General features: G+C 36.6%; 1 protein-coding gene and 1 long non-coding RNA gene across 3 annotated transcripts in view; one reads left to right on the top strand and one right to left on the bottom strand.

Annotated features, from left to right (window-relative positions):
* Nucleotides 1-6,102: 6,102 nt before the first annotated feature.
* On the bottom strand, nucleotides 6,103-7,256 carry LOC148782196 (uncharacterized). Its single transcript, XR_016053811.1, has 2 exons — nucleotides 6,895-7,256; nucleotides 6,103-6,701 (listed from the first exon to the last, which is right to left on the bottom strand). It is a non-coding gene; the product is annotated as an uncharacterized LOC148782196 (long non-coding RNA).
* Nucleotides 7,257-12,109: 4,853 nt separating this feature from the next.
* The window catches only part of LOC18439367 (PHD finger protein ALFIN-LIKE 3), a 28,344-nt gene continuing 19,276 nt past the window's right edge, over nucleotides 12,110-21,177 (top strand). For both annotated transcript variants that reach the window (XM_011626986.3, XM_006849533.4), the window contains exons 1-3: nucleotides 12,110-12,509; nucleotides 12,603-12,635; nucleotides 15,193-15,421. In XM_011626986.3, coding sequence (XP_011625288.1) covers nucleotides 12,410-12,509; nucleotides 12,603-12,635; nucleotides 15,193-15,421 — 362 coding nt within the window. In that variant the 5' untranslated portion in view covers nucleotides 12,110-12,409. The remainder of the gene's footprint in view (nucleotides 12,510-12,602; nucleotides 12,636-15,192; nucleotides 15,422-21,177) is intronic.

Raw genomic sequence — 21,177 nt, 5'->3', positions numbered from 1 at the left:
TAGATATCCAGGGTAATGATTGCTACTTTCTTCCTTTGTTTCTCCATTATAATGCCTATTGTAAAGTTTTACTCTTTCATTTTAACTCCTATAAAAATACTTGACTTATATTTGGGGTCTAGATGACAAGATATTGAAAATGTATTAATCTCCCGATGACACAGGTTGATGATAAAGAGATGGGAATTATGCAAACTGAATTGAAATTGATGAATGCAATAACTGTTATTTTCTTTAAGAATTTGTATATCCTATGACAGTATGTTCTACATGTTAAGAATAAGTGCTTTCTACAGTCTTTGGTGCATTGCTTGTATCATGAGTCTACGTTAGTTTTGGGTAATTTAGTTATGACTTCTAATTATACTTCTGAATATCATGACTCTGCTTTTCACTAATATGAGTTAACTAATGTAGGGTTATGATGTTTTCATGATTCTATGATCTATGGCTTATAAATCTCCAATGCTAATTCTTTTGTTTTGCAGTGGCGGTTGTTTTTCTTCTCTCTCTTATAACTTCTATTTTTTTTTTTTGGGGGGCGGGTGTGTGTGTGCGGGGATGTGGGGTGGAGATTGGGGTGAGTGGTTCTTGTAGTTGCGTTTTTGGGGGGTGGAGGTGTGTGTGCAGGGATGTGGTGGTGGAGATGGGGTTGAATGGTTCTCTTAGTTGTTAAAGGGTGCTTTTAGCTATTTCTGATATTAAATACGTGCAATTTATGGAGAACTTTCGCTCAACAATGTATGCAATCCAACAAACGCCATGTTTCCTGCTATGTGCTCATTTTTAAGTCCCTTCTAAAACTTGCGCACCAAGTCACCTCATGGAGATTGGATTTTGCAGATCTTCCACTTTACACCAAGCATCAACCCTTAATCTATTTCAACTGCCATCCCCCATTCTAAGTAAGTGAGCTGTACAATGTATTTGCATTGCACTTGTCAACTTTTCCCCTTTTTTACCTGTCAAGAAATGTGAGCTATAGAAATGGGAACATGACATATTGGAACTTTTTTTCTTTTCATATGATGTCTTCAAATATTGAAATTGGAACCTGCTTTTCCTGATGATGTTATGACGATCTTATTAGATGAATACTAGACACACATTTATCGAAGAGGCAAAAACATACTTGTTCTTCATTTCATGTTCATTTATGCTTCTTCAAGTATGGTTAATATTTCCACGATCTCCATCTGCAGATTAGAAAAAAAAAATAGTATATCGGTGTTTTTCACATTTTTGGAGATACTGAAGGCAAGGATTACGTCATCTAAGTTCCTTTTTATTGTGAAAATCAGTTTAGGTCACTTTTACTAGTAGACATAAACTTGAGCTTGGGTCCAGCGTAAAGACGCATGGAACATTAGGGAAAACGACCGTGTCAATATCCCATAAGTGCCATCAATGTTACATTGGTACTTTTGCAATCAAACATAAAAAATCAAAAGACAAAAATGTTATTGCCCCAGGAATTCCTGACCTATTGGCAGACTTGTGTGGATAGGAAACCTCCTAGCCACTTACATGAATGGATATTCCCCTCTTGCCTTGTGAGAACTAATCATTCCTAATACTGAATACTCAAAAGCAGGGATGTTGCCTATAGGACCTTTAGCTTGGTGCATTTAGTCATTTTTCCATCAGTAAATGGTGGGAGAGATTTTTGCGGAGCTCAATAGCACTAGGCACTCCTAGAGCTCATTTAAAAACTCACTCAGGCACACACTCACACTCACATGCTGACTGAAATCATCTATTGAAGAAATGGAAGCCTTTCTAACATTGATCTGGACTTGGTTAATTGGGTTAATGTTCGTAAACCACTTACTTCAAATGAATGGAACTAGTAGGTTTGGCATTGAGGGGGGGGCAATTTGACTTGATTATGCCCCGGATTCGACCTAGTCCCAAGCCTAGCTCAATCAGGCTAACTCATCAGAAGTGACACAGAGAAAATAAGACTTGGTCAAGTCTCTTGGTAACTCACTGATTTTCCGATCCTAGTCAATTTGGGTGAGTCTTGAGGAAACTCTCTTTGCTCTTGTAATTGTCTTTCAGATGGATATTTAGGCCTTTCTAGAGCTGGGCCAAATACGAGATCATCATAGGAACTTGCTAGATGTGGAAAGAATATGAATGCAAAGAGGTGGGTTCATTCCTCCTTTGCCTAGATTCCTTGCTTATGTAGTTGTTGAGCCTTAGCAAAATCGTTTGGTGAACTAATTACGGCATTGGAGATTTTGAAGCCCTCACAGATGATTTATGTGCTGTGACGATGCTGAGTCCATGGTGATGTATAGAACACTATCCTAAGCACCCATTTTTGTCATGTACAGAGCTCCTGTCTTGTGGGATGCCATTTTGCATACTGTAACTACTTCATTACTTTACCATCTAAAAAAAAAAAGGAAGAAGAAGGAGAAGAAGTCAAGAAGACGAAGATGCTAAGTCAATGGGCTATCTACTCACCCCTTATGTCCAGGTCAGTTGGTCATTCATATCAAATTTGTTTGGTTTTTCATTGGATGATGCTGGTGTCTTACAATTTTCCTACTAGCTAGTTGGGTTTCTACCCCTTGGGTTTCAATTTTCCTACTAGCTAGTTGCATGTTCTAAGGATGAGTCTGCTTTTGTAGAACATATGAAAAGAGGGGCAATTTTTTTTGCTGGGATGTATTTCCTATCCGATAGAAGATCCATGGCTTGGTCATTACTCAAGAGAGCCATTGGGTCACTCTGTTTGTTAACCTTGTTAGCAATGAAATTTTGGTTGCTAGCATCTCTACTCTTCCAATCCTAGACATGCTGAAGTTGAGCTCCGCCCCACACCTACTCTCCCAATCTAGATGAGCTGTAGGTGATCTCAGCCCCCAGTGGGTGTAAGTTTAGCTATTAATTCCAGCCCCACTTGGATGGTTGTTCTTGAGGAGATCTGTAAATTGCCATGCAGACAGAATAAAGTATGAAAAGAGCGGTTCATTGATTAAGTCTTTTCAGGGACATTGGGAACATGTGATGCAACAGAGAGGGAGCCGCGAGACCTCCTCCTTGGCCTTAAAGATGAACCTGTTTCATCTCCCCCCCCCCCCCCCCCCCCTCCCCCAATTAGGGGAGGGAGACTTAGTATAATTAAGTGGGAATGCCTTGAGCTGTGATTCACGGATAGAGCTTTAAGCACAGCTACAACATTTTTGTGATTTTGCATTTTTTACTCGTGTTTTCAAGTGTTTAACATGGACACTGCACCCGTTATGAAGTATGTGTGCATCCACGCAGTTTGTCCGTCATCACGAGGGGAGACATTGGATGAGGACCTTCACCATTTTGATAGCTTTATCTCTTTCAACCACATTTTGCATTAGGCTGACATTTTACACAACTCCTCAGTGAAGGACGGTGTAGGGTGCAGCAAGGCTAAGGGATGGTGGAATGTCCATAGGGAGCGAGCCTCAGAGGAAGAAAAGAGAGGGGAGATGGGGAATCATTGCGCACCAGAAGCTCCCTAGTTATGTTCATTAAAAAAAATAAAAAATAAAAATATAAAAAAAAATAAAAATAAAAATAAAAAAGAAGCTCCTCAGTATGGCAGTGCCAAGGGGAGTTCCCATATAACAACTGTTAATAAACAAATAGGTATTAAAAATACGATAAACTTCATGAAAAAATATTGATATTGTTGCTTGAGTTCTTTTTTAGCTTATTTCTAGAATAAAAAATGTTGCCCTCTCCTCAAACCCAAATTTTACGTTGTGATGCATTTTGTAGATCCCACAATAGAGCCCTCCAAAGGAGATATCAGGCTCTTCCTTAAGAACGTGAGTAGAAAGATTTCCCAAGAAAATATGGAACAAGTTCTGCCTCCCGAACTGCAGATCTGCATTTCGGGAGCAGGACGTCCTCCCTAGTTTGTCAAGTGGGCGGGCTTTATAACTGAAAAGCTCAAGAGATGTCCTGAGTTTGTATATAAATAATTTTTTTATGCTGATTTCGCTTATAAATTATATATTGTTGAAGAACTGGGTACAATGTAGACTGTTCCATTTTTATCATTTTTTTTTTTATAATGATTCCATTTTTATCAAATTCTTGATCAATTTGTAATTGTTCCCCTTTTATCAAATTCTTGATAAATACTTAAAGGGTGCGGTTTGTATAAGGCCCAGACTCTAAAAAATCAAATTAGAGCCTACCTTCAAATAGTGTCGAGCAATGTGGTTTCAATACTACAAATCTTTGTAATAGCCTTAAAATATATTTTCATCTTTATTTATAAAGTTTAAAGCTTCAAAAATAGTGTAGATCGACAGATTTATGAAAACTTGAAAATCTTGAAAATCGACGGTCCAAAAATGCGTTACAAATTACTCTATTTTCAAAACTTGAAATCTAATTTTTTCTTATGCCCATGCATCTTGATATCGAGATGATCAATTTGAGGATATTTGGGCATCAAAGCAACCTCTTCTAGTGAAATTTTTGAGGTGGGCTCTAATTTGATTGTTTAGAGCTTCGGTTCTACATAAACTTTTTCCATTTGTAAATCTGGTCATATTTGTTAACTATTTGACTCAGCAAGTTGACTAGGGTTGTTGGTGACTGTGTCGGTCGTCAAGTACCAGTTTTTGAACGCTGTGAGATGGATATATATTAGTTATGGTTGCATGGACATGTCCAGCTCAATGAAGCCCTGAAGTAGCGCTTTTTATTCTCGTGAAAGAGCTCATGCTAACCTTTACCTTTGTTTCCTAAGAAGGGTTGCTTCAGAAATTACTGCTTCATTTTTTGATGCTCAATTTAATTTTTTTTTTTTTTTTGGGTAGGTTGGTTAGGTATATTGGTGACTGACAAATTATACCGGTGCTGATAGATTTTGTGATGTATTGGTATGTCTTAAATGTTGATTTTGTTCCATTTCATATTGAAATGGAATTTTCAGGCTTCCAGCTTTCTGTCATGATAATCAAGTTGTGAATTCTTTCCTAAAATTTGATTTCTTTTATAAAATTGGTTTTTAATGTTAAACCGCCTTCTTTGGAGTTCAGTTTAAAAGCTATTCTGATGTTTTATGAATTTGAAAACACATGGATCAGATGAAACTCATAGACATTTTACCCTGTTTGTTTTACATTTGTTTTTTGACTTTGATTTCTGTGAACAATTCACACTTGAGAGAACAATTCCACTGTATCCATAGTCGTTACCATTGTTCAAGTTAACCTCTTCTATGTAGTAAACTCCATTGCCAATGTTACCCAACTCATGAGACCCGATTGATGGTTTGGTATCAATGGACCATGAAGAAATTTTGTAGAAGCAAGCAGGTATAAGGCCCTCAAATTTATTATGGGAAAGATCCATGATGGCCAATTTTTGTAACTTACATAGGGTACATGGAATCTGACCCTCAAAATTGTTTCTTCACAAGATCAAAACCTGCAAATTCGAGAGTTTGTCTAGTTCTTTTGGGATGGTGCTAGATATATTGTTATTGCCAATGTGCACCTTCAGACTTGAACGATGGGGCACTGGGTTTCGGGGTATGGTACCTTGGAATGCATTGCCATCTAAATGTAGAGATTGCAAGGTTGATGTATGTGAGTTCTTGAAAATTATGGGTCCTTCCAAGTAGTTATTAGATTGCCTGAAAGCCATTAGCTTGTTTCCAACCGCCATATATTTTGGTAGTTTTCCTCTTATTTTGTTATTGGATTAGTCGAAATTCACCATTCTAAATAGCTTACTTCCTTCGAGATGCTGAGATGAAAACCAATTTGTCCACTGAAGGCATTCCCTGGCATATTTAGATCATACAAATATGGAAAGTGGATAGAGAATTCTGGTGGTAGTTCTCCCTTGATTTATTATTTGAGATGTCTAGCTTTAGAAGATCGGAATGATTGGGAGGTAAATCAAGTGGGCTGAACGCATATTTCCAACCAAGTTCACTTCTATGTGCATGGACAAAGTAACCAAGTGGGCATGCTCCCTACCAAATGTGCGTGAGAGAAATCAACAGTAGTTAAATAGTTTTGAGTGAGAAAGAACCCAGGCTCGTTAAGGTTGAAGTTGCTCATGTCGCAGTATGACATGTCGAGCATGGAAAGCTGAAATCTCAGGATTCATTGGCAAAACAATCTACTCTTTGTTGTTATACAGAAATAGGCGTGAAAGTTTATGAAGCTTTGATAGGATAGAAATTGAGAAATTCCCTGATAAATCATTGTTGAAAAACCCATAAGTATAGAGAGAGAAGCTCGGAAAACTCTTGGGGAATGGCTCCTTGAAGGTTATTGTCATTCAGGTTTGAGAAGTTGTAGGTTTGAGAGGTTGCCTATAGATGAAGGGATGGCTCCTTGAAGCTGATTGAAGCCTAGATTGAGGACCTTAAGATGGGTAAGGTTGCCCAGGGATGAAGGTACACTTCCCTGTAGATGATTGCTGGCCCTTAAGAAAATAAAGGCTGCCCCAAAGTTTTGGAGTACTCCCTTGAAGTTGAGTTTTACTTAAATTAAGCTCCCCTCAAGTAAGGATAGGTTGCAAAAAGACATGGATATGGTTCCTTTGAGTGGATTCACGGATAAATCAAGCTTTCGAAGAGATGAAAGTGAACCTATCTCTTTTGGAATCCCTCCCTCAAATGCATTATCAGATATGTCCAACTTATGCAAATGTTTCAGCCTGGAAACTTTCAGCAAACCCTACAAACACAAGAAACACAAGTTCCACTTAAAATAGTTTTATATAAAAGAACCAGATAGTGCCTTTAGTAGTAGAATTACTTTGGCGAAGAGAGAGAGAGAGAGAGAGAGAGAGAGAGAGAGAGAGAGAGAGAACAGTTCCTCAAAGATGCATCGAGTAGAGCTATTTGTGTGAGAAATTGAGTTTGCACACCTTTAATGGGCAAGGCAACTGCAAGATTGTTACTCTTCAATGTGAAGATCCTCAACTGGTCAAGGTGAGGCAATGAAGTGGCATTGTGATTTACTCTCTACAATTTGGCAGTTTTCGGGACACTCTCCAACACATGACCGACCACATGAGATCTGGCTTTGTTGTATTTCACTCCTTTCCAGTTGCAGCAATTCTTCCCTTCTATGAATCCAGAGACTTCACTCTGTTTGAGTCATTTGGATGAATCAGGCAGGCTTTCAGTTCAAGTAGAGTTACTCTTTCTTGCTCCCGACGCAAAGGCAAACCAAGAATCATTGGGAAGCTTAGAGACAAGCTAAGTGTAATTGGTATTAGCCACCATAGACAGAAAATCAATGAATCTATCTTATAAATTGGGGCCATGGCTCATAAACTAACTGATGAACTACTCATAAAGGGCTTTGGCTGATACACTTACTGAAGAATTGCTCAAAAAGGCCTTAGCATAAAGTTATTTATGAAATATTTAAATGTCTTTGGCTAGAAGTCGTATTTATGAAATGGATGGAATTCAGTCATTTATGGATTGAGGACTTTTACTTCTATTCCTTTACTTTCCAGTGTGAAGACTCATTGCTTTCTTTCACCATATCATTCTCTCAGTATACTCACATTAACTTTCACTTGGAAGATGAGAAACAGTTCAGGAAGAACACTACATAGAGAGAGAGAGAGAGAGAGAGAGAGAGAGAGTTGCTTGTTAGAGGGGTAGAAAGATGGGAGGGAGGATAACGGGTCATTGGCTCTGGCCAATGATGTCTCAATCCACATTTTATTCAATGTACTACCAACAAACAAAGCCACATCCTACTTGCTCTCAATTCATTCATTGCGCTACGCGGGAGTGGTTTGCTGACCGTACCTTGACCTTCGAATGAAAAACAAGGCCATGTGATGCGTGGCTAACAATCAATGACATGTCGTCAGCCCTGGAAATCCGGTCCTGGTCCCTATAGGATCTGTCAAGCCCAACCTGGTCCAAACTTTGGCAAACAGCCCTTTACCTACTCTGCAGCTCTGCCCGACTAGTACTTTTGGTGTCCAAAAGTCTTAGGATGGTGGGAGAATCTATTTTTATCTTTAATTATAAAATTTTAAACTCTAAAAATGCTTCAAACCAATCATATTATAAATGCATGAAAATATTTAAAATGAATGGTTTAAATAATGTGTTGCAGGATGGACTATTTTTAATATTAAATCGGGTGTAGCTTGAACTTTAAACAATCAAAGCAAAGTGCACCTCGAAACTTCATCAAGGGATGGAATTTTGGTGTCTAGAATTATTTAGATGGTACAATTATTAGTTCCCTGATCACTACAATCCTTAGATATATTCACAGCTCCGCCTCGAATCTCACCTTGCCCCAATAGATAATCAAATACGTATATGTAAAATAGATAAACAATGCAGTAATTTCTAACCATTTTATTGATCAATTTAGAAACAAAGAAATTTGATTTTGAATCTTAAAATTTAAGTGTGGCATCATTAGGCGATAAGATGAAAGCGAGTAGACTTAAGTGGGTTGGCCTGTAGCACAGGTGCAATATAACACATGTGAGGATGTATGAGTTAGTTCAAGTAGAAGGCTAAAAAAGGGCAAAGGGTAGGATCAAAAAGACATGATTGGAACTAGTGAGAAAAGATTCGGGAATTTATTCTCACTGAAAGTATGATCTTTAATATAACATAATGGCAGATCAGAATTCGTGTAGTCAACTTTAATTACTTAGAATAAGACTTTGACAATGATGATGGCGAACGGCTTTGAATATTAACATCTCTACCCGAAGATTCATAAAGGTAGTCCATGCTAAATAATCACGAATGCCTTCTTCTCTTTTGAGAAAAATCGTGGCATTTTAATAAGAGACTTGCTGAGTGTGCCAAGAATAACATAATTGCGCCATTAGTTCCATGTGCAAGCCTGGAAAGCATTTTGTTGATGAAAGAAAAAAACCAAAATAAGTAAGGAAAAGGTTAGCCTCATGCTTTAATCTTTGAGATAAAAAGTAAAGTTGAAACCTCACTTTTTCAAGCGCCTACCGGAATAGAAAATATTCAAATTTATCATAACGATCTTGCCGGTTATGGTTCCGGAAAAAAAAAAAAAAAGATTTCAAGCCCTAATATTAATAGTATATCTTGTATCATATATTCTGAATTATTAAATTTTAAGTGTTTGCAAATCCGTAAGATCAGCACTCTCTTTAGAACTTCAAATTTATCATGATCATAAATAAATTTTGAGGCCCTCGTAAAAAAATTTAGTGCGATAATCAAATTCTATAGTTTTTATATTACTTTTTGTCATGAAGCCGGATCCTCTACCATAAAACAAAAGAAAAGCAACTATTCCCTGCTATCAAGCAAAATTCAATGGAGATCTATCATTTGTGGAAGACTGGAACAACACATGAGAACCTGTCTCAACTCTTTCGTTTATTCCTTTACAATATTTCTTGATAATTGTAAGACCTTTTGGACATTTAGGTACGTATTGTGAACTTCAAATATTTTTATTGCCATCAGTATCACCAATTAGGTTTCGAACAGGTTTGGATGGACTACTAAATGAGATTTGTGTTATTGCCTTATGTTTTGTACGTCGGAACATACTGCAATTCATTTATGTGCGTTGCTTTTAAAACCCTCCTTTTCTTGCCTCTACTACCAAATAGTAGCTATTTGGTAGTAGAGGCAAGAAAACATAGAATTTACATTATAAAAAGTTTATATAAGGTTGCAATCTTAATTGTAGAAGTAAGATTAAAGTGATTTACACCATCCATTCTATTTGAAAGGTGTGGTTTGTATAAGGCTGATGCTCCAAACAATCGAAGGCGCACCTTAAAATAGTGTCTAAATATGTTTTTCAGTATTAGAAATCTTTGTGATGGCTTGAAACTTTATTTGCATAATTAATTATAAAATGTAAACTTTAAAAATAGTGTAGATCGAGCAGATCTGTGAACACCTAAAAAATATTGAAAATTAATGGTCCCTTTTTTCTCGTGTCCATACATCATGGATCAAAATGATTGATTTCATGATTTTTGAGCATCTAAATAACCTTTTCTAGTTGTATTTTGAGGTGTGCCTTAATTTAATTGTTCATAGCCTCACCTTTACAGAAACTTTTTCCTTATTTGAATGACCGTTTTCCTTATTCGCAAATAGGGCATTTGGAAATGCGCGTAAAATCTAAATTTCGTCGGGGCCAATGCTCCATAATTTATTGAGAATAAAGAAGAAAAAAATGGGGATAAAGTAGCAATGCTTCTGGTACATATCCAAGTATGGTGGTGTTGCATGTACTTGACTGTGTCTACACATCGAGTGCGAGTTTTCCTTATCTGCTGTGCCTGTGCTGAGTGAGAGAGAGAGAGAGAGGGTTCTTGTAATGTAGAGAGAGAAAGCGTCCAAGACAGTGAGAGAGATCCGAGGGGAAAAGCCGGGTTCTGAAAATAAGGAATCTTGACTGTGCTGGCATCCCAGGTTGCTTTGCAGTGGTTAAGTGTTATTTAAAAATAGAGAATTTATCAAAATATTTATGAGAGATTTACTATTTAATATTTGGAGAAGACCTTTTACTTTTGGTACAAAGTGGCTCCAATAAATCTTGATGATTGAATGCAATATTGGATGGCTGTATTTATTTCATTGATTTGGCTTAAAGTTCAAAATAAATTTTTTCGAACTGTGTGACATACTTAAGTTATCCACATAAGCTATCAAATTTCACATCGGATGGTTGTAAATAATGGTGACCTATCTATTCCAAAGATAAATGATGTCATATTCTAAAGATAAATGATGTCATTGTATATAATTTCTTGATATTTGATGCATAGCTATGATATATTCCCCTAGCAAAAACTATGATTATATTATGGAAGGGATTGGGTCGTGGTGGTAGTACACCCATACGTAGTCACCGTATTGTGGGTTCCAATTTTGCTGATATCACCTAATGACACCTTCAACAAAGCTAACTCCCAAAAACAAGTAGGGGCTGTCTTGTCCAATGAATTATCCAAAAAAAAAAAAGAAAAAAATAGAATACTACGCGTACTATAGCACATAATTTTTGACGAATATTGTTCACCTGGTTCATTTCGTATTATTTTTTCTAGGCACACAAAATGTGGTTTTTTGAAATTTGGTAGTTGGTCACTCAGTTGAAGAAATTATATGCCCAAAATTTTTGGTCCTACAAATGTTCTTAAAAGAGAGTTTTAACCGATGCAGCAAAAATATAAAATATGCTCTCGGGGGATATACACAACCCGTTGTCAAAAAATATTGACCATGCATACTATACTCCAGTGGAGCATCGATACACTTACTCAGTTGTATGGATGATCCCTTCAGGATGATTTTTTTACTCTGATTTTTTAGAACCAACCAAAAAACACCATATGATTATTTTCAAAAGAGATAAATTGAGTTTAAAGTTTTATAACACCCAGACAGCACCCTTAAACAATTGGGCAATTTCTATTTAATCGTGAGACATAATTTTTTCAAGTGCATAGAGATTGCTAACTGGAAATTTTTTTTAGTGAAGTTGGTCTATGCGTTGAGGATGTTAATTCCTAAAAAATTGTGTGATCCTACTAGTACTCCTTGACTAAGTTTTACCACTGGACAGTATACTCTCGCGAGACCATAAAATCTTTTGGCAAAATGTCAATTAGTACCTATAGTAGGTAAAACCATTTCTCAATTGTAGCTCCAAGATTTCGCTTGCTCCACGTGCCGTTACTTCATTTTATTCAAAAGTAAAGGACGATATTGACATTTTAAGACGTCAATGGCAATCCAGAAAACTTATTCAAAAGATCAGAGGACCTTTCTGTCATTTTACCATCATAAAGTCCCCAATTTTGGCAAAATCCGCTCTATTAGTCTACCCTAGATCCAAACCCTAGTCCCATAATTACGAAAATACCCACGAAAAGCACGGACCTGTACTTCTATCCAACCCGATTAACATCTGTCCCGTTACCTTTTTTGCTCTCTCTCTCTCTCAAAAATAGCAATGTTTCTCTCTCTACAACTCTCTTTATAAAATAACAATAACACTCTCTCTCTAAAATAGCATTAACTCTCTCTCTCTCTCTCTCTCTCTAACTCTCTCTAATAAGAAAATCTCCCACTCTCCTCCATGATAAGTTCCTCTCTTTGCGGTCAAATATTTTGGCCTTTCCCTCCCTTTCTCTCTCATCTCTCTTTCTCTCTCTCTGCAATTTGCTTGAATAAATTTCCATTCTCTCTCCATAAACTCCTTTCTCTCTCCTATTTCCCTCCACTCTCTCTCTCTCTCTCAGGCTCTCTCTGGTCTGCCTTCTTGCTACAACATGTAGTAGAGCCCTAGCCTTTTAATGCACTGATTTTGATTTCTTAGTCTCTCTCTCTCTACAATCTTTTCATTTTTTGCTTCAGTTTCTGGTCGGAGTTATTGTTGCCATGGATGCTGCAGCTGGTCCGTACAACCCTAGGACTGTGGAGGAAGTGTTCAAGGATTTTAAGGGGAGGAGAAACGGGATGATTAAGGCTCTCACCACTGGTGAGTTTTCCCTCAGGAAGTTTTTGTATTCTCTTATTTCTTGTGTTGGCTTTTTGTTCTGATTTTGTTTTGGTTTTTGGTGTTCCTTTACAGATGTTGAAGAATTTTATCAGCAGTGTGATCCAGGTTAGGGTTTTGTTTCATATGGTTCCTATGTATTTGTTTCCTTTTTCAAAATTTTCAAATTTGTATGCTTTTTAGTTTGTGCATGCATGTTTGTTGGGAGATATTAATCAGTTTCTAATTGAAAATGTACTCGGGGATTTTGTGTGCTTTGAATTTCAAAATAAACGTTATGAGTTGAACCAATTATAATTGTATTATGTACTAGAAATTGGAGGTATAATCAATTATATACTGCGCATTATTTGTGATGGAGTAATTTTTTGTCTTTTTTTTTTTTATGTTTGTTAAAGGTTTGTTTCTTATTCAACCTAAATTGATACTTCTGTGGTTATAACCCCACAATAGTCCAATTATACTGTTACAATATTCAATTTGTTACAATGTTCAGTATTGGATTTACTATTCAAATTGTTTTATGTTGATGGCAAAATACTAATTTGTTTTTGCAAATTCAAATTTAGCTTGTGTTAGGTTTTTGGGTTTGTGAATTTCTGTAATTTTTTCACAGTGTTATGTGTGTTATGGCAGATTTCGATGGACTTTTTTAGGTTGGTTTATGTTTCTTTAGGCTATTTCTTTCATGGTTTGGATTTTGACCATTGTGGTCTAATTTTTTGTTATTTGTTGACTTACAAGTAATTCGGTAATTAGTATTGCATGATATATATTGCATGATATATCGTTGTAAGTAATATATATTATAAAAAGGTCATAAGTGATGCCTGATTTTGCTGAAGGAACAATTGATATAGAATGAGATGAACCATACAGTTTTGTGCACATAAACTTCTTGCATTTATTTTCCTTTTTTGCCTTTTACTTGTTTTGCATTTTTTGCCTTTTAATCTTTCTGTATATGTGTTTTGCTTAGAATATTTGGTAAGAAAATTTACTTAACTGAAAACAAGAGTTAGGGTTACTAGAAGTGTTACAAAGAATAAAAGAGAGTTTGGTTAGTGGAATTTTTTCTCAAACATGGCATAGGCTCAAATGGTCTTTCCAGCATTTCAATTCTACTTTGAAAAGTTCTGCTTTATTATGGAGGTTACTACACTGAGACTGTGTGTTCAAGACTCCAATTGGTAAGTGCCAATCACAAATATAATGCTGAAGTGTATTAGGTTTGACATTTCTGGGCAAGCTTTCTCTATTTTCCCTACGGCATAAAGTTATATACTTCCCCGTATCCAAGAATGGACGGCTGAGATGGCGCCAATCACAATGTCACATATGTATACTATTTTATTTTTAATTTTTTTCTACAAATATTTTTACCCCAAATTTAGGGCATCCACTGTATCTTAAACTCACACTTGTAAAAAATACAAAAAAATTATTCCCAATAAAATAAAATAACCAAAATACCCCTGAAAGTTTCAAGGGGTATTTTGGTCTTATTTTTTATCAAAAATTCTTTTTGGTATTTTTTTTAAGTTGCGCCCCATTGTTGAGATGGCACGTACCAAATTTCATATTCATACATTTTGTAGAAAAAACTAAAAATAAAATACACTGAGGCATCGGATCTAGATCAAACAGTCAGTGGCTCACTTGATCTAAATTGGACGGCTGGATGGAGGGGGAAGTCTATATTTTCCATGCTATAGAGGAAGTATAGAAACCTTTCCCAAAAAAGAAAAAGAGAGAAAAAAGAAAAAGAGAGAAAAAAAGAAAAAGAGAGTTCTCAAGGCTTGTGGTCTTTCTAACAATGAATTTTTTTTTTTGAATTTGTTTTGATTTTCTTGTTTCATTGAGACATGCATTTCTAGTTGTTAGTTATTTCCTATACTCTAGAGGGCATAGATGAATGGGTAGTTCTGTTTTATAATACTAACTGTTCTATTGTGGCTTGCCTTCAGAAATTCATCTTAAATGAGGCACTTATGTAGGATGCATTAGTGAAGGTCCCCAGTGATCCATAGTCATGCTCATAAAATCCATTTTCTTATTTTCTCAGACATAGTAATTTTTGGTAATTCTAGAAGAATTTCAGAAGAGCACATGGAATTTCATGGAAAACACAATGGAAAGAATGCCTTGCAAAGGCTTTGAAATGTGTTCGACCTGAAATACCATACAGAATGAAGGGATCACATTTGAATTGCTTGATATGCCTGTCCAACGACATGTAGGAGTATGTAAATCTTGGGGGGCTGTGGGAGAACACGAGGCAAAAACATTTCCCATAGTAATTGGGAAATGGCATGATCCCATTTCACTTAATATGTCTTTTCAGGGGACTGGTTTTCTGAACTACTTTCGAGTTCGACATCTATGATTTAAACATCAATTTTTTGATTGTTATGTTTTAAAGAGCTTTGTAGATCATTGGCAATATTAGTGACACCCACTTTAATTTTCTTTGTTCCCCTCTCAAGGAAATGTCCCTTTTTTTGAAGTTATTAAAACCATAGTATTTGTATTGTTGCAATGTGCCACTTCATGCGTCTCTATTGTATTGACTAGTGCAGTCCATTTCGATCAATGATGTTGTCTTCTACCTGAATTTTGTTAACCTACTACAGTTGTAAGTCTTCCATTTTGTTAACCATTTCAGAGAAAGAGAATTTGTGCCTCTATGGATACCCAAATGAGTCATGGGAAGTTAATTTACCTGCTGAAGAGGTTCCACCAGAGCTCCCTGAACCTGCACTAGGAATCAACTTTGCAAGAGATGGGATGCAAGAAAAGGACTGGCTATCATTGGTTGCTGTTCATAGTGATGCATGGCTTCTTTCAGTGGCATTCTATTTTGGTGCTAGATTTGGATTTGACAAAAATGACAGGTATTACATATTTGAAGTCTAAAGGAATATTGCTTTATATTTAAAGCTTAACTTTTATTTCCATTTTTATTTATTTATTTATCTGTTTCATCATTGGATGTGTAGTCCAATTTTTTTTGCTGTTGTCCTATGGTTATTGCTTTTAACTGCATATTTTACTAGAATTCATATAATAGTTGTAAATATGTCTATGACTCTCTATGTTGCTGATTTCCTATATCTTACTTCTGTATTTCATGTCATAGACTTCTTGAAATAATTGTTGCATGAAGATTTGGAATTGAATAGCGAGGTAGACACATTTAAAATATTTGTATCATAATAGTAAAGCATGGTAGGGTAGAACAATGTTAAACATTTGTAAGCATATTCAGTTTGTCACCATCTCATATTTATGTATTTGAACCCCCGACTAATTTTTTCTCATAGTTTTTATCCAAATGTGGTTATGAATGTTTGAGAGCACCTTTGAATAATGAAAAGCGAATTTGTTATTTTGTTCTCCTTATTTCAATCTTGGCAATGATCTCCTCAATTGTGTTGGGTTACAGTCATTGAACTTAATTGACCTGTAGCTTTGGATATGTTACATAGGAAGCTTTTGAAGGCAAATTTCAACTTTTAATGCCTTAGATTATGTAATGAGAGAGTGCTGATGAACTTAGATATGTTTTAGATTAAGATATGATTTTTTGTTACACATGGACAGATTTTCAAAGGAATTGAATATGATGAATATCAAAAGAGATATACACTGGATTGTTCCTTGAAATGCTGCATGCGGACATACTGACATTGTGTGTGATCTCTATTTTTTTTGTATAATTTGCAAAATTGTTATCTTCTGTCCCCTATACTGGAAGTGCTCTCTTGTTCAATTGTTGTATGGATGCATATTTGAAATTTGTTTTTAGCATTTATTCATTTTTTTTACCTTTGGGCTTTGAGTGGTTCACTATTTCAAACTATATTTTGCTTCCTATGTTTTCCTAATTTTTCCCAGTATACTTTTCTATAGTTGCTATTACAATTTGAATGTGTGTACATGTTCCATCACTGCAGAGCCAAAAACCATGCCAGAGATTCCTGGCCTTGAAGTAGCGAATAGTATGAGGGGTCTAGACAGATACCCTTGATACCATTCCCTGAGAACTATGTGCTGTACCTTAAAGGAAAACCTGAGAACCTTACAGTAAAGCTCCATAATGGATCCCTATTCTCTGCTCAACTGTTACCTGAGACCCAAACTTATGCCAGAATTATTCTGTTCTTAGATTTACCCTTTTGACATCCCAAATCTTTATAGTTATCCTAGCTTGCAACTGTTACTTACCTGATTTTTCTTCAAGGATGAACCCTTATGTCTCTTCCTTGGTGTTTCTCAGGTAGTTTCTATTCAAATAGTGTTTTGAAAAAGGGTGACTTGGGCATGAACTCGAGCGAGTTACTTGTGCCTGGTCTGGGAGACTAAACCTAAAATCGGGGTATATCTTACCTGAATCCAAGAATTCTATGTATTTTTTATGTAGAGAATCACCTGAGGCAGGTGCTCTGACTTGGCCTCTAAATTGGGCTAGGGACCCTGGTGAATCTGAGCCTGAGTACAGGCCTTTAAACACTGTGTGGAATGGTCTTGTAACCCTTCAAAAGCTCCCAATTCCTCCACGCATCTAGCTTCTAGTCTGCAGCCCAAAATTTATTTCCTGAAGCCCTGAACATATTTCCCAGTGCGCTTCTCATTACCATATACATATGATGCCCTAAAAAATTTCTGCCCTCTACTAGACAAGGAATATGAATTAAAGCTTCTTAGAAGCTCCTATTAACCTGAAATGGCTGCTTTTGGACGATCACTGTGTTATAATAGATGTGGTGTAATTGTTAATTTTTGCAGTGTCCAAATTTTCTTTTATTAGCTTACACCTAGGGGTGTCTTTAATATTTCTTCATATTTGAAAAGGTAACTTATGTTACATTTTATGGATCTTCTATAAGTTTCTAAGAGGTGTGGAGCTCTATTTAGTGTTTACAAAGGATTATTATTTTTTAAAGCTTGCACTATTCCCAGCCTTAGATAGTGTTTGGAAAGGATTACGTTTTTAGACCATGCTCTACCCCCATCTTCTCTGTGTGTTTGTATGTGTATGCTGGCACCCCCTTTTGTGCGTATGCATGTGTGGGTGTGGGTTTGTGCATGTGTGCGCACACTTGTGCGTGCATGTGCATGTGCTTGTGTTGGGATCTTGATTGAGAAGGGAGTTGTGTGTTTGCTGCAATGCTCTTGTATGTTATAAAATACATATATACTATGTACATGCATCATATGTATGCACGCAAACTTGTGTTCGAGGAATACTTGTATATGCTTAACGTGCTGGTGTTATGTCTTGTCGACACTGTTATTGATCCCAATGCTCTTGTATGTTATAAAATACATACATATTGCATACATGCATCATATATATGCATGCAAACTTATGTTTCTTGCATATTTGTATATGCGTAACATGCTGGTGTTATGTCGCGTTGACACTGGTATTGATCCCGGACACTGTTGGGATACTTTTAATCATCAAACGACAAAGCTATAAATAATAAATAGGCAAAGTGAAGTAGTCCCTTCTCCCTGGATTTGTGGTCCACATAGACCCTCGGGTTTACATAAACCCCCTCCCACTTTGATAGATGGGACCATTACCCCCTCACATTTTTCACGCATCAAATGCACGCTAACGTTCCTGTCTTTTTATGAATACTAATCCTGTCTATTCCCTCATTCTCTCATGAACTCTCTCTGTCTCTCTCCCACTTTCCCTCTCCCTCTCTCTCTCTCTCTCTCTCTCCACCATTTCCCCCAAACTAATATCTCTCTCCACTCATTTGTATACTCTCTCTCTACCCTTCATGCACTCTCTCTACCCCTTCATGTACTCTCTCTCTTATCCCAAAACCGAATCAGGGTGAGGGAGTGCTTCATGAAGGAGTAAAGAGAGGGCATGAAGGGGTAGAGAGAGAAAATCTCAAAATCTGTTTTTGGGCTAGGGTAGAGAGAGATCCTGAGATCATGGGAGGTGTTGACTTACGACCAGTGTTCAAAACAGCGGACCGCTCAGCGCCTAGGTGGTATAGAATTTGCCTAGGCGGCTGCCCAACGCCTAGCCCTTGGCGGGTCGCTCACGGCCTGCGCCCCGCCTATGGGCGAACCTTTTTTTTTTGTTTCTTTTTATTTCTTTTTTAAATATAAAGGGTTCCAAAGGATGGGTTGTAGGTTCATTTGAAACCTAAACCCACAAGAACCCATTTTAGAGAGAAATAAACTTCAAGAAAACATCATTTTCTAACTTTTATTGGATCAAAGTGTTTCTCAAAGTTACAGAAAACGGATCCAAACATCACCCAGGTAGATTTGATTTAGTTTTGGAGTTTTATAATCCTATTAGAGGGTGTTTTTGATTATTTTAGCACCAGAAAACATCTAAGAGGTAGGAGTTTGGAGTTCGAGCAATCAAAGTAAGTGCAAAACTTTAATTTTTAGATTGCTTGTTTTATTTTGAGATGTTTTTTTCAGGATCTAGTCAAAGTGGAGATCCGGGTTGGAAATATGGATATAACCTGAATCTAAGACGCAATTTTTGTTAAAAAGATACAAAAGGGGGCGGTTTAAGAAACATCTTGTCGGTATTAAGGGGAATGTTGCCCCTTGTATAAATGTTCCTGAGCTATCAGAGAAGAGATTATGCAATATATGAGTTTTGTAAAACAAAAACAGGAACAAAATCTTGGTCATTTGAATAGATCTATGTTTGCTACTTCTAGAAGAAGTGATCTGGGTTGGAAGTATGGTTATAACCCAAAACTAACTTATAAAAATTGAATAAGGTGTAATTTTTTTTAAAAAGATACCAATGGGGGTATTAACCGATTCAAGAAATACCTTGTTGGTATTAAAGGGATTATTGCTTCTTGTAAAAAGGTTCTTGAAGTTATTCGGGATGAGATTAGACGACATTTGAATTTTAAAGAACCAGAAAATGATGAAAATGAGCCTTGTTCTTTGGGAATATCTTCTCCAGGTTCTTCTAGAAGTGGTAATCCGGGTTGGAAGTATGGTTATAACCCAAATCCGAATGACAAAAATCGTATTAAATGTAATTATTGTGGAAAGGATACTAATGTGGGCATTTACTGGTTTAAAAACCACCTTGCCGGGGGATGTTGCCCCGTGTAAAAATATTATTGACGCTACCAGGGAGGAAATTATACAATATTGGAGTTCAAGAAATCACAAAAAGATAGAAAAGGGTAGAGCAACCAAGACTTCTAAGGCCTCATTTGCACATACTAGTAAGAGGGAGGTAGAAAAAGAGGAGGACAAAGAGGCAGATTCAGAAGAAACAGAGGAAAACGAGCGTTATATTGAAGAGGGAGATGACTCTGATGATGATGGCCTTGATTCTGATGCATATGATGAAGCTTACTCTATTCCTTCTGATGATGATGATGACTGAAGAGTCTTGTTGTTGAGTGTTAACTAATGTGTCATAGTCTCATAGACTGTATATTTTTTGAATTTCTGTATATTTTCTCTTTCTTATTTTTCGTTTCTACTTTCTAGTTTCTAGTTCTACTATCTAATTTTTGTGTATACAGTCTACAGTGTATCAGACTATCAGTGTATGCTTGTATGGTTTTACAATTTTAGCATTGTATGAAAATATGGATTATCAAAAATTCAAAATTCTCTTCCTGACTTTTATCTTCTTTTTTTTTAACTGGGATCATGGTCTTATGGATTATCAAAATGCTTATGGATTAATCATTATTAGTCATCAGTTTTTTTTTTTTCAATTGGGCCTTAGCCCTCAGTTTTTTTTTTTCAATTGGGCCGCTCAGGTTTTGGGCGTTCGCCTAGGCGGCCGGGACCCCCATGGCCGCCTCAGTGCCGCCTAGCGCTTTTTGAAACACTGCTTGCAATAACAACTTGATGTTGTAGTGTTCGGGTGACACCGCTCATTGTCCATGCCAGTACTGCTCATAGCCCATTCCACCACCCTTCACAGCTCCACTTGGCCCCTTCTCCGAATGGGGGAACTAGGCACTCTCTCTTTCTCTCTCTCCCCACACCCCCTCCCCCCCTTCCCCCCAACCAAAAAACAAAATCCCATTTCCTGTCCCTTTCCAGCCCTTTTGGACTGTCCTCTCTCTCACTCTCTTGCATATTTTATGATGATACGCTGACCATTCAAACCCTGGTTTGCTTGCTACATCTGCACGTAACCAGGTTTGTGATTGATTGGAAGCTTTTAATATATTGATTTCCTCCTTTGCAAGATTTTTCTATGAATGTTTTTTTGTACGAATTTAAAGGTTCTTGATCTCAGGGGATTTCAACAAAAGCTTCGTTTTCCCTTTGTTTTGGGGATTTCATTGCATAAGTCAAAATGTTTTGCCATATTGCTAGGTTTTCACTATTTCTCTTCTAAGTGGTTTTCCATTTTTTTAAATATTAATTTACTTTTTTATGGGATCAAAATGTAGCTCATTTTTTTTTTAATTATTTTTGGGTAGTTTGGTGATAGGATTCAAACTTGAGACATCGTATGCGATAGTCTGCACTTCAGCTAACAGCTCATGCCCAATTCTAATTAAATACATATAGCACTTATGGATTTGATTTTCCTTAGAGAAATTACTCTTTGATATTATATTTGTGTCCTCATTTATTATTTGAGAAGCTGGCTTTGCTACAAATAGTT

The sequence above is a fragment of the Amborella trichopoda genome, chromosome 4 (genome assembly GCF_054954075.1).
Source record: "Amborella trichopoda isolate Santa Cruz 75 chromosome 4, AtrichopodaSantaCruz75HAP2 v2.0, whole genome shotgun sequence".
In the NCBI taxonomy this organism is placed as follows: Eukaryota; Viridiplantae; Streptophyta; class Magnoliopsida; order Amborellales; family Amborellaceae; genus Amborella; species Amborella trichopoda.
This window is presented reverse-complemented; position numbering and strand designations above follow the sequence as displayed.